The sequence below is a fragment of the Euleptes europaea genome, chromosome 1 (genome assembly GCF_029931775.1).
Source record: "Euleptes europaea isolate rEulEur1 chromosome 1, rEulEur1.hap1, whole genome shotgun sequence".
Classification (NCBI taxonomy): domain Eukaryota; kingdom Metazoa; phylum Chordata; class Lepidosauria; order Squamata; family Sphaerodactylidae; genus Euleptes; species Euleptes europaea.
Window position 1 is genome coordinate 173,562,720 of NC_079312.1, and position 17,991 is coordinate 173,580,710.

Sequence of the window (17,991 nt, forward strand, 5' to 3'; positions counted from 1 at the left end):
ATGAGAACTCCAAATGAGACAATGGTGACTGAATTCATCTTGATTGGGTTATCTGAACACCCCCAAGCACAGACTGTGTTCTTTTGGATCCTCTTAACAGTATACTTCATAACCTTTCTTGGGAATGGCCTCATGATCATACTGATAACTCTAGACTCCCGCCTTCATTCTCCCATGTATTTCTTTCTTTGCATCCTCTCCTCAGTAGATCTCATCCTCTCCAACAATGTACTTCCTGAGATCCTGCTCAACTGCTTCTTCTACAGGCCCACCATCTCCTTCTGCAGATGTTTGGTTCAGATGTATGTTGGTCTATTACTCGTCGTAATAGAATGTGTCCTGCTTGCCATTATGGCCTATGACCGCTTTGCAGCCGTATGCCACCCGCTCCACTATACACAGATCATGAGCTGGAGATTTTGTGTCAGTCTGGTGTCTGCATGCTTGACCCTTGCCTTACTGAATACTTTCATCAATGTAGTGTTGCGGCCAACTGACTTCTGTGGACGAAATATCATTAACCATTTTGGATGTGAGCTACAGTCATTCCTCAAACTGGCCTGCTCTGACACAACCACTAGCAATCTCTACATGCAACTTTCCTCCCTCTTTTTTGTAGTATCACCCTTTGGCTTCATTGTTGTGACATATGGGCGTGTAGGGTTAGCTGTTCTGCGCATTCGCTCAACACAAGGACGGAAGAAAGCCTTGTCCACATGTAGCTCTCACCTCACGGTGGTCAGTGTCTTTTATGGTACAATCATGGTCATGTACTTGAAGCCCCAAGGAAAATCTAATTCAGATCAAGATAAACTCATAGCTTTAATGTATGGGGTCATAACTCCCATGCTTAACCCTTTAATCTACAGCTTGAGAAACAGGGATGTGAAGGGAGCTTTCTGGAGAGTGTTTGGAAGAAAATGTCAAAACAAAGCTTAGTGTCATACACTCCCATTCTTCTTGTGGTAACCTTTCTTATACCCCAAGCACCATTTTCCCCCACTGACTTAACACACACAGAACTGTCTTGTACTGAAGCAGATTTTTTCCCTTGCTGTCTCAACACATTCACAGACAAGGAGAAGAGGCTATCAAAAACTATTAAATCAAAATACTTAAGTGGATCCTCCACATTCAGAGGAAGTCTACCTTGCTGTCTCACTAGTGAAACATGGACATTGGACTTATACAGGAAGCTGCTACAGTCCTTGGGTGAAAGCAAACAAGTCTTTAGAACAAGAACCGGCTCCAGGATCAAAGAATGGAGCGCTGACCTTTTCTGTTGAAGGACATTGCACTTCCTGCTATCAAAGACGAGATCACAATGGGAAAGGGTATAAAAGAGTTTAAGGAGCTAGAATTGAGTTTTATTCTTTCATCTGCTAATGGCGAAGTCTACCATGCTTTCCTGCTGAACACCAATAAAGGGTACAGGGTTGGAATACGTGGGGAACCAAATAATTGCCCAGTCTTTCATGTCCGTTTTTGGGGAGATATACTCTGCCAAAGTATGTTCTATCATTTAAATGTTCCTTCATTTAAAAAGCATTATCCTGCAAAACCCAAGGATAGAGAAAGGACAGGAAAGTAAGATTTGCATGTGGAGATTTTTGGTGCAAATATATGTATCAAAAAAAGAGCTTTTGGTGTTTTTTGTGGCTATATTTGGGTATTCAGATCTGTTTGGGATTCCAGAATATTGGTAAGGACAGGTCCCCCCTAGATTACACAAATATTCAGGAATTTCTTGGGATGTCTTTTTAAGGTTCCCCGATCTGCTTTTCTTCATTTTCACATAGGGTTCCAGTTCCGTCTTCACCACCGGCTGGAGGGTTTTGGGGCAGAGCCTGAGGAGGGCAGGGTTTGGCGAGGGGAGGGACTTCAATGCCATAAAGTCCAATTGCCAAAGCGGCCATTTTTTATCATAACATCTTCTCTTTTAAAAATTATTAACAACAATATATCATCTATTGGAATGGAAATAAATCACACATATTTACAATTCTGATTGACATGTCTCAATAAGTCATTCTGGAAGCCTAATGATCCTTGTCGAGTGCCAGCTATATTGGATGGAACTGTTTCTTTTTTAAATTATTTTATTTTAAAAAATGAGATTATAACAATAAAAGAAAACGGTGATACAACATTCCTAAAATATACATACTACAAATTCTTGAAAATAAATTAAAACCGTGCTGCAGTATAACTAAAATATCTATACCAGTGAGCCAAACAATATGCTATCTAATTATCTAACATCCAATGATAATTACATCACTCCCTCTCTTCGATTTACACACTGGAGCATTTTTTCCTAGGCTGACACTAAGATTGTGAACCTCCAGGTGGATGGACATTTCTCAGACTTACAGCTGATCCAGACTACAGAGATCAATTCCCCTGGAGGAAATGGAAGATTTGAAGGGTGGACTCGAAGGCATTATGCCCTGCTGAGGTCCATCCTCTCCCAAAACCCCACCCGCCCCAGGCTCCACTCCGAAAAACCTCCAAGAATTTTCCAAACCAGAGTTGGCAACTGATATTGGCTGTGGGCTCTGAAATGGATCACAATGGGAATTTTAATGTTTACCCAACTATTCCTTACTCCCACATTCCCCAGAGGGCTCTTAAAGTTTAAATCAGATGAAAGAGTAATTAATCGTTGAGTCTAAAGTACTCATTGGAAATTTTTCCCTAGGTGATCTATTCCCTAGGTGTCATATTCTAGGAGGACCTCTGGCATTGCAGTTCGTAGAACAGTAAGGACCAGGTAACAGCAAAATCATTGTCTTCCCTCCCCAAGAAAGGCAAAGCTGTTCTTTTCACTTGAGTAAAGAGCAGATCTGCTAATATGTTCCACATAAGCTACTTTCCCCAGATATTCTTTAAAAGGGGACTCAGTCTTTTCACCATTTTTTTCAGTCCATTTTGAGCTGCGTTAGGAAGATCTGTGGAATCTTGTGCAGTTAGCTACAAAAAAAATGCCATCAAATCAAACAAAAAGCATCTTTCTTCCATATCATCCATCCTAGGCTGTAACAGTTAGTGCGAGCATTTATTTACCCCCCCAAAAAATCTTTAAAGATTCTTTGCAAAGACCACCTTGAACAAATGAGGTACTGTTACAAGAGGATAAGATTGAATTGAATTCCCTGGCCTTGAAGAGAAAGGCTTGGTTGCTGGTACCAAGGGTTTTCTTACAGTCTGATTGCTGCATTTAGGAATGAAGAATACATATTGAAGAAGAATTCAGTCTACTGTCCAGACATCGCTAGGTAAGTAAAACCCCATTACGAACACAAATTAAGTGCAGATCAATACTGCCCATCCTTGCAGGCATAAATCTTGGTATTTACTTTGGTGCTCTGAGTTCTGATTCTGATTTCCAGTAGATAACTGGAGGACTAAGGATGCATTACTAAACCCCTGAGACAGCAAATAATGAACAGAAGTTGCTGTAGTTGACCAAATTCAGAGTGCTGGTGAGGGAACAATTTATGCTCAATATTTGCAAATGATTTTTAGAAGTCCAGGATTTTTTTAAAGTTAGAACTTTTCAGTGAACTGGAAGAATAAGATGAAAATAAGATTAAAGCCACAAAACATTTCTAGGCTTTGCTGCTATTATGTCTTAAGGAGACATTGGTCCATGAAAGTAGTATCAGGGTCATTTCCAATTCTGCGAGTTACTTTAATGCATATTTACTGTGGGGAATGGATTAAAATCTGAATCTAGATACAGAACCTATGTAAAAGGCATTATCATATATTTTAATAGTAAAGTCGGCCAGATCTGAAGATACTTAAATCTGGTGACTGAAGCTGTGAACAGACAAGCTGTGAACAGACAAGACAGATCTTTCTACAAACCTGAAACATAAAGAAGAATACATTGGGGGGTTAAAAAAAACCAATATAATAAAAGGAACTCCTGCACCTTAAAAAAATAGAAGGTCTTAATGGCAGTTGCTTGGCAATCACAGCATTCTAGGCTTGGTTTTTGTCAGCAAAAGGCAGGGGGATGGGAAATGGCATTTTCCAGGACTGTTTTGGCCTTTGGGGGAGGACTCATCAGGACCAGCATTGGGTGACTTGATACCATTCCACTGCATGACTCACCTAGGCTTGGATGCTTGTGATTGTTCTACAGCAGATACCCTATTAAAGCCAACGTGGTGTAGCGCTTAAAGCTTGCTTCAGAGTAGGGTCTGGGACAACCAGGGTTAAATCACCAGTCAGCCATGGAAGCTCACTAGGGGATGTTGTGCCCATCCCATGCTTTCAAACTAGCCTACCTCAAGGGTTGTTGTACAGATCAAAAGGAGGAGAGGAGATTGATGCAAACTGCTTTGGATCCCACAGTAGAGAAAGGTGGAGCATAAATGAAGTAAATAAATAATAAATACAGCTGAAGACAAAAGACAGGTTGGTGAATGGCAGGAGGAGGAAAGGAATGGCAGGAAAGGTAGGAGGTTATGGGGGTTGCCAGAAGAAGGGAAAGGGGAATTAATATAGGGAGGGGGATACAGGAAAAGTGATGTGCTCTCCCATGAGTCCTTGAGGGCTCCCTACCACGCAAGTGGACCTGGCACAGAGGCTGGCATCACACAACTGTGCCATAGTTTTGCTAGGCTGAGGCTGCCAGGGGGAAGGTCAAGCTGAAGACAGAGGAACAGATCAAAGTAGGTTTGGTGGGAAGGAGAGAAGGAAGCAGGAAAAGGGGAGAGGCCATGGGGCTTTCAAAGAGGGGAAAGAGAAAATAGTGGGGGGAGGGGAAAATAAGATGCCCCTTGCAAGTCCTTGCAGGTTCCCACCTGTGTGTACTAAATAATATTTTTTTTAAAAATGGACATTATTTACAGCCCCTCTTTCTCACAGGGACTCAACACAGATTACACAGAGGTCATTTACGCTTGGTGAGTTGGCGCCTGGTTTGCTGCTCTCTTGGTGCACAGTTTGTAAATGCGTGCTTTCAAATCCCTCTGGAAGGGGGGACTTTGCCCCACAATATCTCATTGCATTCAGGAGTATTTCCTTTCCTTTTATCCCTTAGAAGCTCCTTGATCAATTGATCTTGAGCAGCATATATCTAGTGTTGGAGGGATATAAGGACTGAAACAATTCTTGCCACTGACAATGTAACCTTGGGGTCCCTATCGCTTAGTAAAAAAGGCATTATGTCAGTCACAGAGGCATTGGATTTGTATGTTAAAAGGGGGGAAATATAGTGCAATCGACGTTCCTCGTAAAAGCGGCATTCAAAAAGGGCATGAGCTAATGAGTCAATAGAGCCAGAAGAGCAAAGGCAGATCCTGTCTGAGTATGGTATATTCAGAATTCTGCCCTGCATTACCATAGAAGGGTTAGCATTCAATCTAGCCAAGCAAAAAGCTCTACAAAAATGAGTTGTCAGATAATATGTATAGGCAGGCAGACCACGTGGAGGGGGTACTCCGAAGAACTGGGATGAACAGAAGCGACGAGCACGAAAAGTAGTGCTGTTATAATCGAGCTCTTTAATGCGCTTTTTAATTTTTGTAAAAGCTTCAGTTTTCCCAAGATCTAATAATATATCCTGCGAGAAGCCCAACAACGACAGTTTCTCATCTAGGATTTTTTGCCATGAGGATTTAAAAGGGTCGTGCTTCAGAGAAGCTAGGAACCCCTCAGTGCTAAAGCACAGTTTAAGGTATAGTTTTAAGGCAGCCAACCACGCCCTAGCTCCAAGTGACATTTGCCAAACTCGGAACGAAGAGTAATGCCAGCAACACACCGAGGGGCATTTAGGAGTTTTCATAAGAACTGAAGCAGTGGACAATCTATAGATTCATTGATGACTGTTATCTAGATGGCAACACCAAAGAGGATAATTGGGGTAATTTTCAGATTAAAAACCTGAATAGCCCCTGGAATATATTTGCCACCTTTGGTGTGAAAAAAGTTGACAATAGCACCAACCCCAGGTTTAATTTTGTTGGACACTGCTTTTTGATCGGCATTCCAATTTAGGTTATGGGGGAAAAGAATGCCAAGGTAAACAAACTCCTTGACTTGGTCAACCTCAAAGCCATCTAATACCCAGCGAAAAGAGACCTCCCGCACCTCAGCAGCAGCCTTTCAGCGCGTGAGCGGGTTGATTTTTTCTTTCTCATTTGTGGATTCCGATGCTCCTCGTCTCTCTCTGCTGCCGCTCTATTGCTATATCCCTAGCTGTCCCCATACCAAGCAACAAGGACACCCCTCTTTTTATTTTAATGCTATAAATTCAGCGATATTTTGCGAAAGCAATAAAATACGGTGATAAAACAAAGCAGGCATTGCCATCCGCACCTCGGCAGCAGCCATTGATGGTCGGAGTGGTGTTTTTTTTTTCAACACTACTTAGCAATAAAAATCCTCGTGTTTTCTCACTGCCGCTGTCTTGCTGTACGTACTTCTCACTGCAATTCAAATGCCCCCTTCCTTTATTTTATTAAGCAATGTGTATTTATAGCACAACTTTAAGGTTGACAATGAGGAAATTGAAATTGTTCAAGACTTTCTATTCCTTGGCTCCACTATCAACCAAAACGGAGACTGCAGCCAAGAAATCAGAAGGAGATTGAGACTGGGAAGGGCAGCCATGAGGAGCAGGAGCTTCCCTGGAGGTGCGCGGGGTGCCCTTTAAACAGACCTGATCTGTTTAAAGGGCACCCCGCGCGTCTCCAGGGAAGCTCCCTGGAGGCGCGCGTGGGGGGGGAACAGATCTGTGCCTTCCAGCTGGAAAGTGCAGATCTGTTTAAAGGGCCCGAATTGGCCGAATTCATTCGGGAACACCCTGAACTCGGCCAATTCGGCTCCCCGGTTCCCCCCCTTTTTTGGGTTCAGTTCGTCCGAACCGAAAAACCGCCGAATCGGGAGGAATTCGGCTGTTTTTAGGTTCGGGCCAAACCGAATCAACAACCCTATTCCCTATTACTATGTATGGGTGTGAAAGCTGGACAGTGAAGAAAGCTGATTGGAAGAAAATAGATTCCTTTGAAATGTGGTGTTAGAGGAGAGTGTTACGGATTCCATGGACTGCCAAAAAAAAAAAACAAATCAGTGGGTTATAGATCAAATCAAGCCTGAATTGACCCTAGAAGCTGAAATGACTAAACTGAGGCTATCGTATTTTGGTCCCGTCATGAGACGACAAGAGTCACTGAAAAAGACAGTCATGCTAGGAAAAGTTGAGGGCAACAGGAAAAGAGGAAGACCCAAGAAGAGATGGATTGACTCAATAAAGGAAGCCACAGCCTTCAATTTGCAAGATCTGAGCAAGGCTGTCAAAGATAGGACATTTTGGAGGACTTTTATTCATAGGGTCACCATGAGTCGGAAGCGACTTCACGGCACTTAACACACACACATTTATAGCACATAACTCAATAGCTGCAACTGCCCAGAGCTCCTGCGAGCTCACCGGCAGGGATCAGGGGGCCAGTGCCGGGCTAGGGACGCAGCAGTTCAAGGTGCAATGTTTATGGGCAGTTGGGCTCTGCATCCCTGGAGGTGGACAGTTATCTGCCATGCCAATCATGCTGAAGGCCTCCACGGTCACTTAAAGCAGGAGTGCACCTGCAGATACTTATAAATACATGGCAAACCCAGTGTGAGTGTAGGCGAGCAATGGTGTGGCAACTTGATCACTACTCCCTTAGAAACTCCTCCCCCATAGGTCCATACAATCTTTAGGATTCCGAGTTCCAAGCCTTATTGTTATCTTTTTAGCGATATGATTTCACAACGAGACCCAAAAAAAAGGTCAAAATGGAGTTGGGGACTTTTTTAAAAATGGTGTTCGCTGGGTGCAAGAAGTGGGTGGGTGGGCGGAAGGGTGGTGGACATGGGATGAGAGACAAGTATAGTGGGCAGGATGTTAAGATGGTCACAGGTAACAAGTAAGAGCTATTAATGATTTTCGGCGTAGGTGACTTTGGCTTGGGATTGAAGCAAACCTCAGATTTGCATTTAAAGAGGTTCCTAGAAATGAGGAGAAGCTGTTTACCGTGTGTGAATTGAGTGCTGAGGGACAGAGAAATCATGAAAAGTCAAAATTAACTGCAAAGCAATCCCACCAGGCTGCCGCAGCTAACAACAAAGCATAAATGACCATAGTGTGCACAGGCACCAGAAAGAAATGAAGCATAATGTAAGTATTAACTTGACACATTACGTGTTACAGAAATTACATAACAGGATCTGTCGATTGACATGGCCACAATCGAGTTTCTGGTTTATGTTTCACTGAGTCCATCAGTGTCAATCACCTTAATAAACCACAGAATTAGATATACTTCAGCCTCATTAACTTTGATGGGTTTACCGTACACTGGCTTTTTAGGAAGCGCACAGATCCCAGAGGATAGAACTCAAGAAAATACTTCAACGTTTTATGGGTAAGCAAAACTCTGCCAGTGCTACTTCTATACCATCTCCATCTTTTTTTTCCTGCAGAAGAAACAAGGCAGAGTATTTCATGGGAGCTCCAAACAAGACAATGGTGACTGAATTCATCTTGATTGGGTTATCTGAACACCCCCGAGCACAGGCTGTGTTCTTTTGGTTCCTCTTGATGGTATACCTCACAAGCTTGCTTGGGAATGGCCTCATCATCATACTAATTATTGCAGACTCCCATCTTCATTCTCCCATGTATTTCTTCCTTTGCATCCTCTCCTCAGTAGATCTCATCCTCTCCAACAACGCACTTCCTGAGATCCTGGTCAACTGCTTCTTCTACAAGCCCACCGTCTCCTTCTACAGATGTTTGGTTCAGATGTACGTTGGTCTATTACTCATTGTAACAGAGTGTGTTCTTCTAGCCATCATGGCGTATGACCGATTTGCAGCTATATGCCAGCCACTCCACTATATGCAGATCATGAGCTGGAGATTTTGTATCAGTTTAGTGGTTGCATCTATGGGCTTTTCCGTAGTGACTACTTTGATCAACGTACTATTGCAGCCAACTGACTTCTGTGGACGGAATATCATTAACCATTTTGCATGTGAGCTACAGTCATTCCTCAAACTGGCCTGCTCTGACACACATACTAGTGAGCTCTTCATGCATGTTTCCAGCCTCTTTATCCTAATTCCACCCTTTGTCTTCATTGTTGTAACATATGGGCGCATAGGCTTAGCTGTTCTGCGCATTCGCTCTACACAGGGTCGCAAGAAAGCCTTCTCCACCTGTAGTTCTCACCTCACTGTGGTCAGTGTCTTTTATGGTACAATTATGATCATGTACTTGAAGCCCCAAGCAAAATCTTCTTCAGATCAAGATAAGATCATATCTTTAATGTACGGTGTCTTAACTCCCATGCTCAATCCCCTGATCTACAGCTTGAGAAACAAGGATGTCAAGGGAGCTTTCTGGAGAGTGTTTGGAAGGAAAATGCCAGAATAAAAGTAAACAGAATAGAACAAGACACTCCAGTTCTTCTTATGGCAACTTCTTTCATACATAATCACAATTTCCACACTGAATATTGGGTTAATTCATCAGATGAGATAAGCATCATGTCCCTGTTTTGCAATCTGCAGTGGAAAGCCACTACCAGCGTTGATTTCTTGCTGCATACAAACATGGATAAATATGATCATTTGTTGAGATTCCAGCTTTATCCTACACACATAATTGGCTTCCATAGTGGAAACTAATCTGGTGTGCAGTAGCCATTTGTTGCCAAAATGGGCATGAAATGATATCGACACCAGCTCTTGGGACAATATATTATTGTAATCATATGTGAACTGGAACTAATATTAGCTTAGAAAGGAAGTAGGGCTGGAATTGAATTCTTGATACCTCTAGGTTCTAACCCAGATTCCCAGATTGTAAATAATACTATGTGAGCAGTGGGTCCCAGTTCAACAGGGTATAATGCCATAGAGTGCATCTTCCAAAGCAGCCATTTTCTCCACCGGAATTAATCCCTGTCATTTGCAGATCAGATGTGATTCCAGGAGATCTCAAGGCGCCACCTGGAGGTTGGCAACCCTGAATTAATGACTCACTCCAGAGGAAGGCTGGATGTATTTTGGAGTACATGTTCGGTTGCTGCAGGATCAACAGTGAGGCAAGACTGCCAGAGTTCCACTGAGAAATGTCTGTGCTTCCCTACAGCATGCTGCCGAATCTCATGAAATACTCAAGGGTTCCACAGCAAAATGTCCCTTAATAGACAAGGCAATGTAGAGAGGATTCACTAAAGTCACAAAGTCTGGAAATCACAAATATTGCTATTAATTAGTCAAATAACATGAGAAATCACAAGGATTTTTTTTCCAAGCCAAAGGGGAAAAGTAACCCTGCTTGAACTATTCAGTTAAACATTAGTTTGCAAACCAGACTCCTTCACTTCAGAAGTCAGTGGCATAACTTTGATAATGAGCTTAGCTTGCTAGTTCTAATATTATCCGATTACCCAATTGGTTATGATTTAATTGCAAATTTGGGACATGTTCCCAAGGGCTTCCGTATTCTTCCCTTGGCTGTTCTGATTTTAAAAGGCTGAAGATTATAATGATTGTTTCAAAGCATCATTAGAGAATTCTCTAATTATTTTCTAACCACAATTAGGTTGCTCAGTATTGCTTAAATCTGATCTTAACTCTAATCCTAAAAACATTGAACACTCATGAGCATGCTAATTCCCCCGGCTGTTGGCCTTGATAATAGTACTTTCTATATGGAACCTTCTTCCACAGCTCCAAACAAGAACAAATAAAATATTTATTCCAATTAGATAAAAGGTGTGAATGATTTAAACTGACTTATTATTAGGGTTGCCAACCACCAGGTGGTAGCTGGAGATCTCCTGCTATTACAACTGATCTCCACCAGACAGACATCAGTTCACCTGGAGAAAATGGCCGCTTTGGCAATTGGACTCTGTGGCATTGAAGTCCCTCCCCTCCCCAAACCCCGCCCTCCTCAGGCTCCGCCCCAAAAACCACCCTCCGGTGTCAAAGAGGGACCTGGCAACCCTACTTATTATTGAAGATTGGCATTTGATTTGACAAGCTATTAATCTAATCATATGAGGACTCCACTGCGGGCACATATTCAGCCATTGCTCCGTCATCTGCAATGGCTCTAGCTGGAGTACTGGATCAGGTTCAAGGTGCTGGTTTTGACCTTTAAAGACTTACATGGTCTGGGACCTTGATATCTTCGAGACCGCCTCTCCTAATATACCCTCCAGAGAACATTCCTTCATGTAACTATCTGCTCGTGGGCCCAAAGAGTGTCCGGCTGTCCTTGACCAGGGCTTTTTCTGCCCTGGCCCCTGCCTGGTGGAATAGCCTCCCAAATGAAATCAGGACCCTGTGGGACCTTAAGGAATTCCGCAGGGTCTGTAAGATGGAGCTATTCCGCTAGGCTTATGGCTGAGGCCAGCTACAGTTTCGTCCATCAGTGCTGGCCTCCCTGCATCCCCCTCCTGGTTTTAACATCTGGTTATTTAGTCTGATTATCAGAAGGGGGGAGGGAATTGTGCTCATTGACTTTCTCCTCATGGGCCTTGCATACCAGATTTAATTTGATTATTGATATTTATGGGGCTGTTTTATTATTTTTATTTTTGTGATTATACAAATGTACTTATGGTTTTAATGTATTTGTGGAATTTCATTTGTTTTGATTTTGTTACGAGCCACTCTGAGCCAGGGAGAGTGGGTTATAAGAATAATAAATAAATAAAGTTACGAAAGTCCCCGAAATAACTTATTGAATTCTATGGGTTCTAAATTACTTTTAAAAAAATCTTTGGTATGTTTCTCAGTTTGGTTTTATCATAACAAAAGCACTTTGGGGGGGGGGGAATCTGGAAATATTCATACATCTGGAAGAAAATCTATTTAATGTTCTCACATCTAAATCACTTTGCCGCCATGCAGATGCCCAGAGCCTTGGCTGACATTTACTGCTGGTAAGTTCCTCCACTGTCTGGCTTAACAGCACTAGGGGGTGGGGCACCAAACTGGGGGATTCCCTGCTATCAGTGGGGGTCTGGCAACCCTACTTTGAGTGCATGGTCATGTATCTTAGCAACACACCTGATTGGCCAAACAGAATCAGGTGAGAATCGCTTGAAGGATATCAGGTGAGGTCTATCATGGTGGAAAGTGCTATCAAGTCGCAGCCCCACTTATGACAACCCCATAGGCTTTTCGAGGAAAGAGAGTCAGAGGTGGTTTGCCATTGCCTGCCTCTGCATAGCAACCCTGGACTTTCTCAGTGGCCTCCCTTCCAAATACCAACCAGGGCTGACTCTACTTAGCTTCTGAGATCATCAGGTTAGGGCAAGGCCTATCATGTATGTGTGTGTGTTAAGTGCCGTCAAGTCACTTCCGACTCATGGCGACCCTATGAATGAAAGTCCTCCAAAATGTCCTATCTTTGACAGCCTTGCTCAGATCTTGCAAACTGAAGGCTGTGGCTTCCTTTGCAAGGCCTATCATACAAATGCCAATTTAAGTGCTTTTGAAATTCGTATCATTGACACCAAACCAATGTTAAATACATCTGGCCATTTTTGACAGAACTTGGTAAGAGAGAATGTCAGGCTGTAAGAACATGAAAACAATAGTGTGGGGGAGATTGAGAGTTAAAAAGGAAGACTGAATACAAGGAGATGATATTTAATTTCCGAAAATCAATTCATAGCCTATAGGGTGGCAGCCTCCCTTTTGAATGGAAACATCATGTATAGAGTTTGATGGCAGCTCCCCTTTAGAATGGGGCACAAGACTCCTGTTCGGGAAATGCTGAGCCATTTGCTACTTTGTGTTGGGCAACCAATGAGGTGTGAACAGCTACTTAAGTAGTTTTGCTACCATTCTGCAGGCTTCCTACCAGAACATAAAAACAGCCATACTGGATCAGACCAAGGTCCATCTGTTCACACAGCGGCCAACCAGGTGCCTCTAGGAAGCCCACAAACAAGATGACTGCAGCAACATCCTGCCTGTGTTCCACAGCACCCAATATAATAGGTATGCTCCTCTGATCCTGGAGAGAATAGGTATGCATCATGACTAGGGCTGTCAAAAAAAAAATTCGGTACAGTTCGGATTCGGCCGAATTTGGCCCTTGTGGGTTCGGTACGTGCCGAAGTCCGAACTCCCCCACTTCGGATCCGTTCAATTCGGCGGGAATTCAAAGTTCGGAAAAAAATTCGGCCGAATAAAGCCATTAAAAACACAACCGTGCCTTTCCGCGGCTCGGGGGGGGGACATTTTTGGGGTTAGAGATCCCAAACTTTCGGCAGAGCTTCAAAGGACGTTTATTGAAAGACTCCCCAAGTTTTGTAAAGATTGGGTCAGGGGGGGCTGAGATATGGGTCCTGAAAGGGGTCCCCCCCACCCTTAATGTGCATCTCTCAGCAGAGCTTGCCGCCCATGCACAAAGCTCCCAGCCCCGACAACAGCTGAGACGTTTGCAAACCAACTGCAAAACAACTGCAAAACAACACAACCTGTTAAACAACACCTTTGCAACACACAACTGAAACCTCCCTCCTCAAACCAGGGAGCGAGAGACTCGAGGGGGAACACACACCCCAGGCAGAATCGACGAAAGCCCCCTTTGGCTTCCCCCCCACCCACAGAAACTACTCCCTCCCCACACACACACAGACTCTGCTTTCCCCCACACACACACACATACACAGGAGAAAAATTATAGATTAAAGCCCCCAAAGGGGTCTTACTGTGGCTGTCTTCTGTTCCATCAAGAGGGGCTGAAGAGGACTTGTAAATAATCCAAGATGATTCCAATTAGGCATGGAACGTTTTGCTCTGGAGATGCACAGGATCGGCTGATCCATTCATCCCAATAGGGAAAAGGGGAAAGGGGAAAGGGGAAAGCCCATATCTCGGGACCCCCTGACCCAATGTTCACAAAACTTGCGGGGTATCTTAAGAACACTGGTCTGAAACTCCAGTGAAAGTTTTGTGTCTGTACCCCAAAAAATACGCCCCCTGCAGCCACAGAAAGGAGCGAATGTGCACAAGCACCCCCCCACACACACACGAGGATTTCGCTCTCTCTCTCTCCCTGGCTGGGCCGCACATCAGCTGATTCCTCCAGTACTCAATCCTGACTGATTGGCCAGAAGAAGACCCAGCTTGCCCACCGATTGGCCGGGGGAGGAGAATGCTGCTTACTGACGGTTATGCTGCTTACTGAAGGCCGAATTTGCCGAATTTATTCGCGAACTCCCGAACTCGCTGAATTCGGCCCCCCCGGTTGCCCGCCAGTTTTGAGTTCGGTTCCTCCCGAACTAAAAACCACCGAATCAGGGGAAATTCGGCTGATTTTCAGTTCGGACCGAACCGAATTGACAGCCCTAATAATGACTAGTATCCATTTTGACTAGTAGCCATGGATAGCCCCATCATAAGAACATAAGAAAAGTCCTGCTGGATCAGACCAAGGTCCATCAAGTCCAGCAGTCTGTGTTCACACAGTGGCCAGCCAGGTGCCTCTAGGAAGCCCACAAACAGGACAACTGCAGCAGGATTATCCTGCCTGTGTTCCAAAGCACCTAATATAATAGGCCTGCTCCTCTGATCCTGGAGAGAATAGGTATGCATCATGACTAGTAGCCATTTGGACCAGTAGCCATGAATACACCTCTCCTCCATGGACATGCCCACTTCCCTCTTAAGGCCTTCCAAGTTGGCAGCTGGCCATTTCACCCTCTCCTTGAAATAACGTGGGTCTATTGGGTTACTGGTATGGGGCTAAGAAGGATTTTTTGAGCTTGCTGGCAATGAAGGGGACCTTTCCCCCCTGCTCCATATGGACTTACCCTGACCTAGGTGGTTAGGATAGCCCAGTCTCATCAGCTTTTGGAAGCTAAGTAGGGTCAGCCCTGGTGAGAACTTGGATGGGATACCATCAAGGAAGTCTAGGGTTGCTATGCAGAGGTAGGCAATGACAAACCACTTCTGAACGACTGTTGCCTTGAAAACCCTACAGGTCATGTCGGCTGCGATGTTATTGCACTCCCCACCACAACACTGATTCAGAGTTTTTGATTAAGTATAATTGGGTCTGGTCTTGGCCACTGATAAGGCCATAACTAGGTTGGCAGGTTTGCTAAAGTAGGGCAATTGGCAAGCATCCTTAAGGCAGCTAAGGATGAAGGGCTGCTCACACTTTGGCTTGAGCAGTCAGGTGGATTGGAGAGGGGACACCCTCTGCTGGGATGCATCAACTGAGTAGCTCAAGTGGCATGTTGAGGAAGGGGAATATGGCTTAACATCTCTCATTGCTGTGTGGTTTTATATGCAGGCCGTGATAAACAATGCCAGTAGGAATGCTGTCCAAGTTTGGAATCAACAGTGGGGTTTGCTCCAATTGCTGGTAACTGTGGTAGGCAACAACTAGGGTTGCCAGGCCTTTCTTCACCACCAGTGGGAGGTTTTGGGGCGGAGCCTGAGGAGGGTAGGGCAGTTTTCTCCAGGTGAACTGACCTCTATCGGCTGGAGATCAGTTGTAATAGCAGGAGATCTCCATCTAGTACCTGGAGGTTGGCAACCCTAGCAACAACCTACCATTAAACATTGGCCCAAAACATTTTTATTGGTTTAGATCAGCCATTAACAAAGCTTAACTAAACCCTGTCTTAGACAAATGTTGGTAGGACACTGTTGTTAGGCAACCTTTCTGAGCAAGGATTCCAAGATGGTCCAAGATGGACAGGCAGTAGAAAGCAACTTATTAAATGAATTCAGGTCAACTTCACTTTCATTTATGCGGGAACGTGCTGTTTTTCTCTTCCTACTCCCTAATATTTTGATGTTGAGGGGAGGAAAGGTTGGTAAGTTTTACTGTTTTGCTAGATGCAGCTTGGACTGCCATTTTGGCTGAGAATCCAAAGGAATGCCAGAACTCAAGTCAGTACCCCACCCAGGTGATGAGTTTAATTGCATATTGGGGACTTATTCTCAGGGGCCGGCGTAATCCTCCTTGCACTGGTGAAATTTCGAAACCTCAAGTCTAGCAAGGCAGCTGGTAAATGCTTTTGAAGTTATAATTAGAAGTGTTTTTTTAAGTCATTTTCTAGCCACACAAATAGGTCGATTTGCAATTAAGTTAGGGGCAGCTCAATCTTATGTTTGTTTACTCAGCTGTAAGCCTTGCTGGGTTCACCAGGGCTTACCCACAGGTGAATGAATGTAGATAGGACTGCAGCGTGAATATTGTCCAGATCAGACTTTACATGTGATATGTAAGGGTAAACATTTATATCCACAAGGGTTCCTGGAAATAGTGGATTTAATACAATACTTTTTGTATTGACTGTTTTTATAGACATCCAGGTAGGAAGCATCATGTTGAGTGAGGTATTTATATTATTCATGAGGGGAAATCCTTGATTCAATTGACTGAACAATCTGTTGTAAATTTACCATTATCAGTGGAGATGTTAATCTATGGTAGTCTGGTAGTAAATCAGACAACTCAGGTATTACTTATCTTTTCATGAAGTTTATTCCATTTTATGTTTGCTTTGTTTCTTATTTTTTTAAGTTATTTTTATTATTTTCTACAATTCAACTAAAATAAACATATCTCAACAATATATTCAGTTGTAACTGCTTGTAACAAAAAAAGTTCATTGCTATTACTGAGAATATGTTATCTATAATATTCTATGCTATCTACTATATGTGACTTCCCCGCATCTTCTTCAGTCACTAATTCTACTGGTTAACACTTTTGCATTTCAAATTAATTTCTAATCCTTATTTTCTCTCATACAGACTTGCTTTAAGCTATCTATACTACTTCTATAAGCAATTTCAAGTCCTACCTAGTTATAATATTATCATCATTGTCTCTATATAACATTCTATTATTCTAAATTAAAGGGATTAGATCAATACATAAACAAATTTTCCCATTAAAAATTCATCAAAGTAAATCCACCGTGGCTCCCTTACACCCCAAAAATAAGCATCATTTTAGCCATTATCTTGTTTTGGGAGGGGATCTGCCAGTCCTTCTTTATTTCCCAATCCCCACCCCCCGTTTTTCAATATAGTAGCTACAATTCTGGCCTCTGAAGATGTAAAAGAAGATCCCGGTGATTGTATCCATTGGCTTCTTGTTAAAATTTCCAGCATCTTCTTGGTAAAATCCTTCATCATGTCTCCCTCCATCGCTGGCTGCCAGGAAGTATTTTCTTGGGATAATAATGCTCCTCCTGTCAGCAGTGACTCAGACAAGTAAATTGTAGAGGTATTGAGTTCTCTCATGTTGCTCTCTCTCCTTGCCTGCTGGTCACTTGCAGCTACCTCTTTAAAATCTTGGGTCTTCATATTGTGGATCTCCTCAATAATTGTGTCCAGTTTTCCATTAATTGATTTAAATAGGATATTCATCACCTCAGCTAGTTGAAATGCTTGATGTGAGAGCGCTTGTTGTTTTTCAAAGACTAAATCTTGTTGCACTGCAAACATGTCCATTTGTTTGAGTAACATCTCTTCCATCCTCTTGTTTGACATATCTGCTTGTATTCTTATATAGAAGCAGGCTTTGTAATTTTCAAGATATCCTCAATTATGCTTCAAAGCAGCACAGATAAAGAAAAGAAAGTAGACAGGAAACTGCAGTATCATAGACCCTACGTCGTCTCCTCTCGGTGGTTAAGTAGTAGGAACGATTTGATGGTTACACCGGGGAGATTCACTTCAAGTCTTCCAATCTGCCCTGTCTTTTCGATGGTAACAAAGCCCTTCTTGTTATCTTCCGGTCTTAAGAGGCGACGTGGCTGGACATTGAATCAAAGAAGCCGGAAGTGGGGGGGGAAGGTTTTCGTCTCCCTCCCTCCCCTCAAAGCATTTAATTGGTAGTTGTAAAGTCATTCAAAAGTCTCTTTTATTGTGTCTACTCACTGATCAAGTTGATAAGGTCTTAGTCAGTTCATTTAATGGCATTTGTTT

The 17,991-nt window shown here is 43.2% G+C and overlaps 2 protein-coding genes across 2 annotated transcripts; both read left to right on the forward strand.

The window, feature by feature from the left end:
- LOC130477761 (olfactory receptor 13H1-like) lies at window positions 1-939 on the forward strand. The gene has a single exon (XM_056849821.1). The coding sequence runs from the start codon at window positions 1-3 to the stop codon at window positions 937-939; it is 939 nt and encodes a 312-aa protein (XP_056705799.1).
- Window positions 940-8,503: 7,564 nt separating this feature from the next.
- LOC130477769 (olfactory receptor 13H1-like) lies at window positions 8,504-9,436 on the forward strand. Its single transcript, XM_056849833.1, has one exon. The coding sequence runs from the start codon at window positions 8,504-8,506 to the stop codon at window positions 9,434-9,436; it is 933 nt and encodes a 310-aa protein (XP_056705811.1).
- The last annotated feature ends 8,555 nt before the right edge of the window (window positions 9,437-17,991 follow it).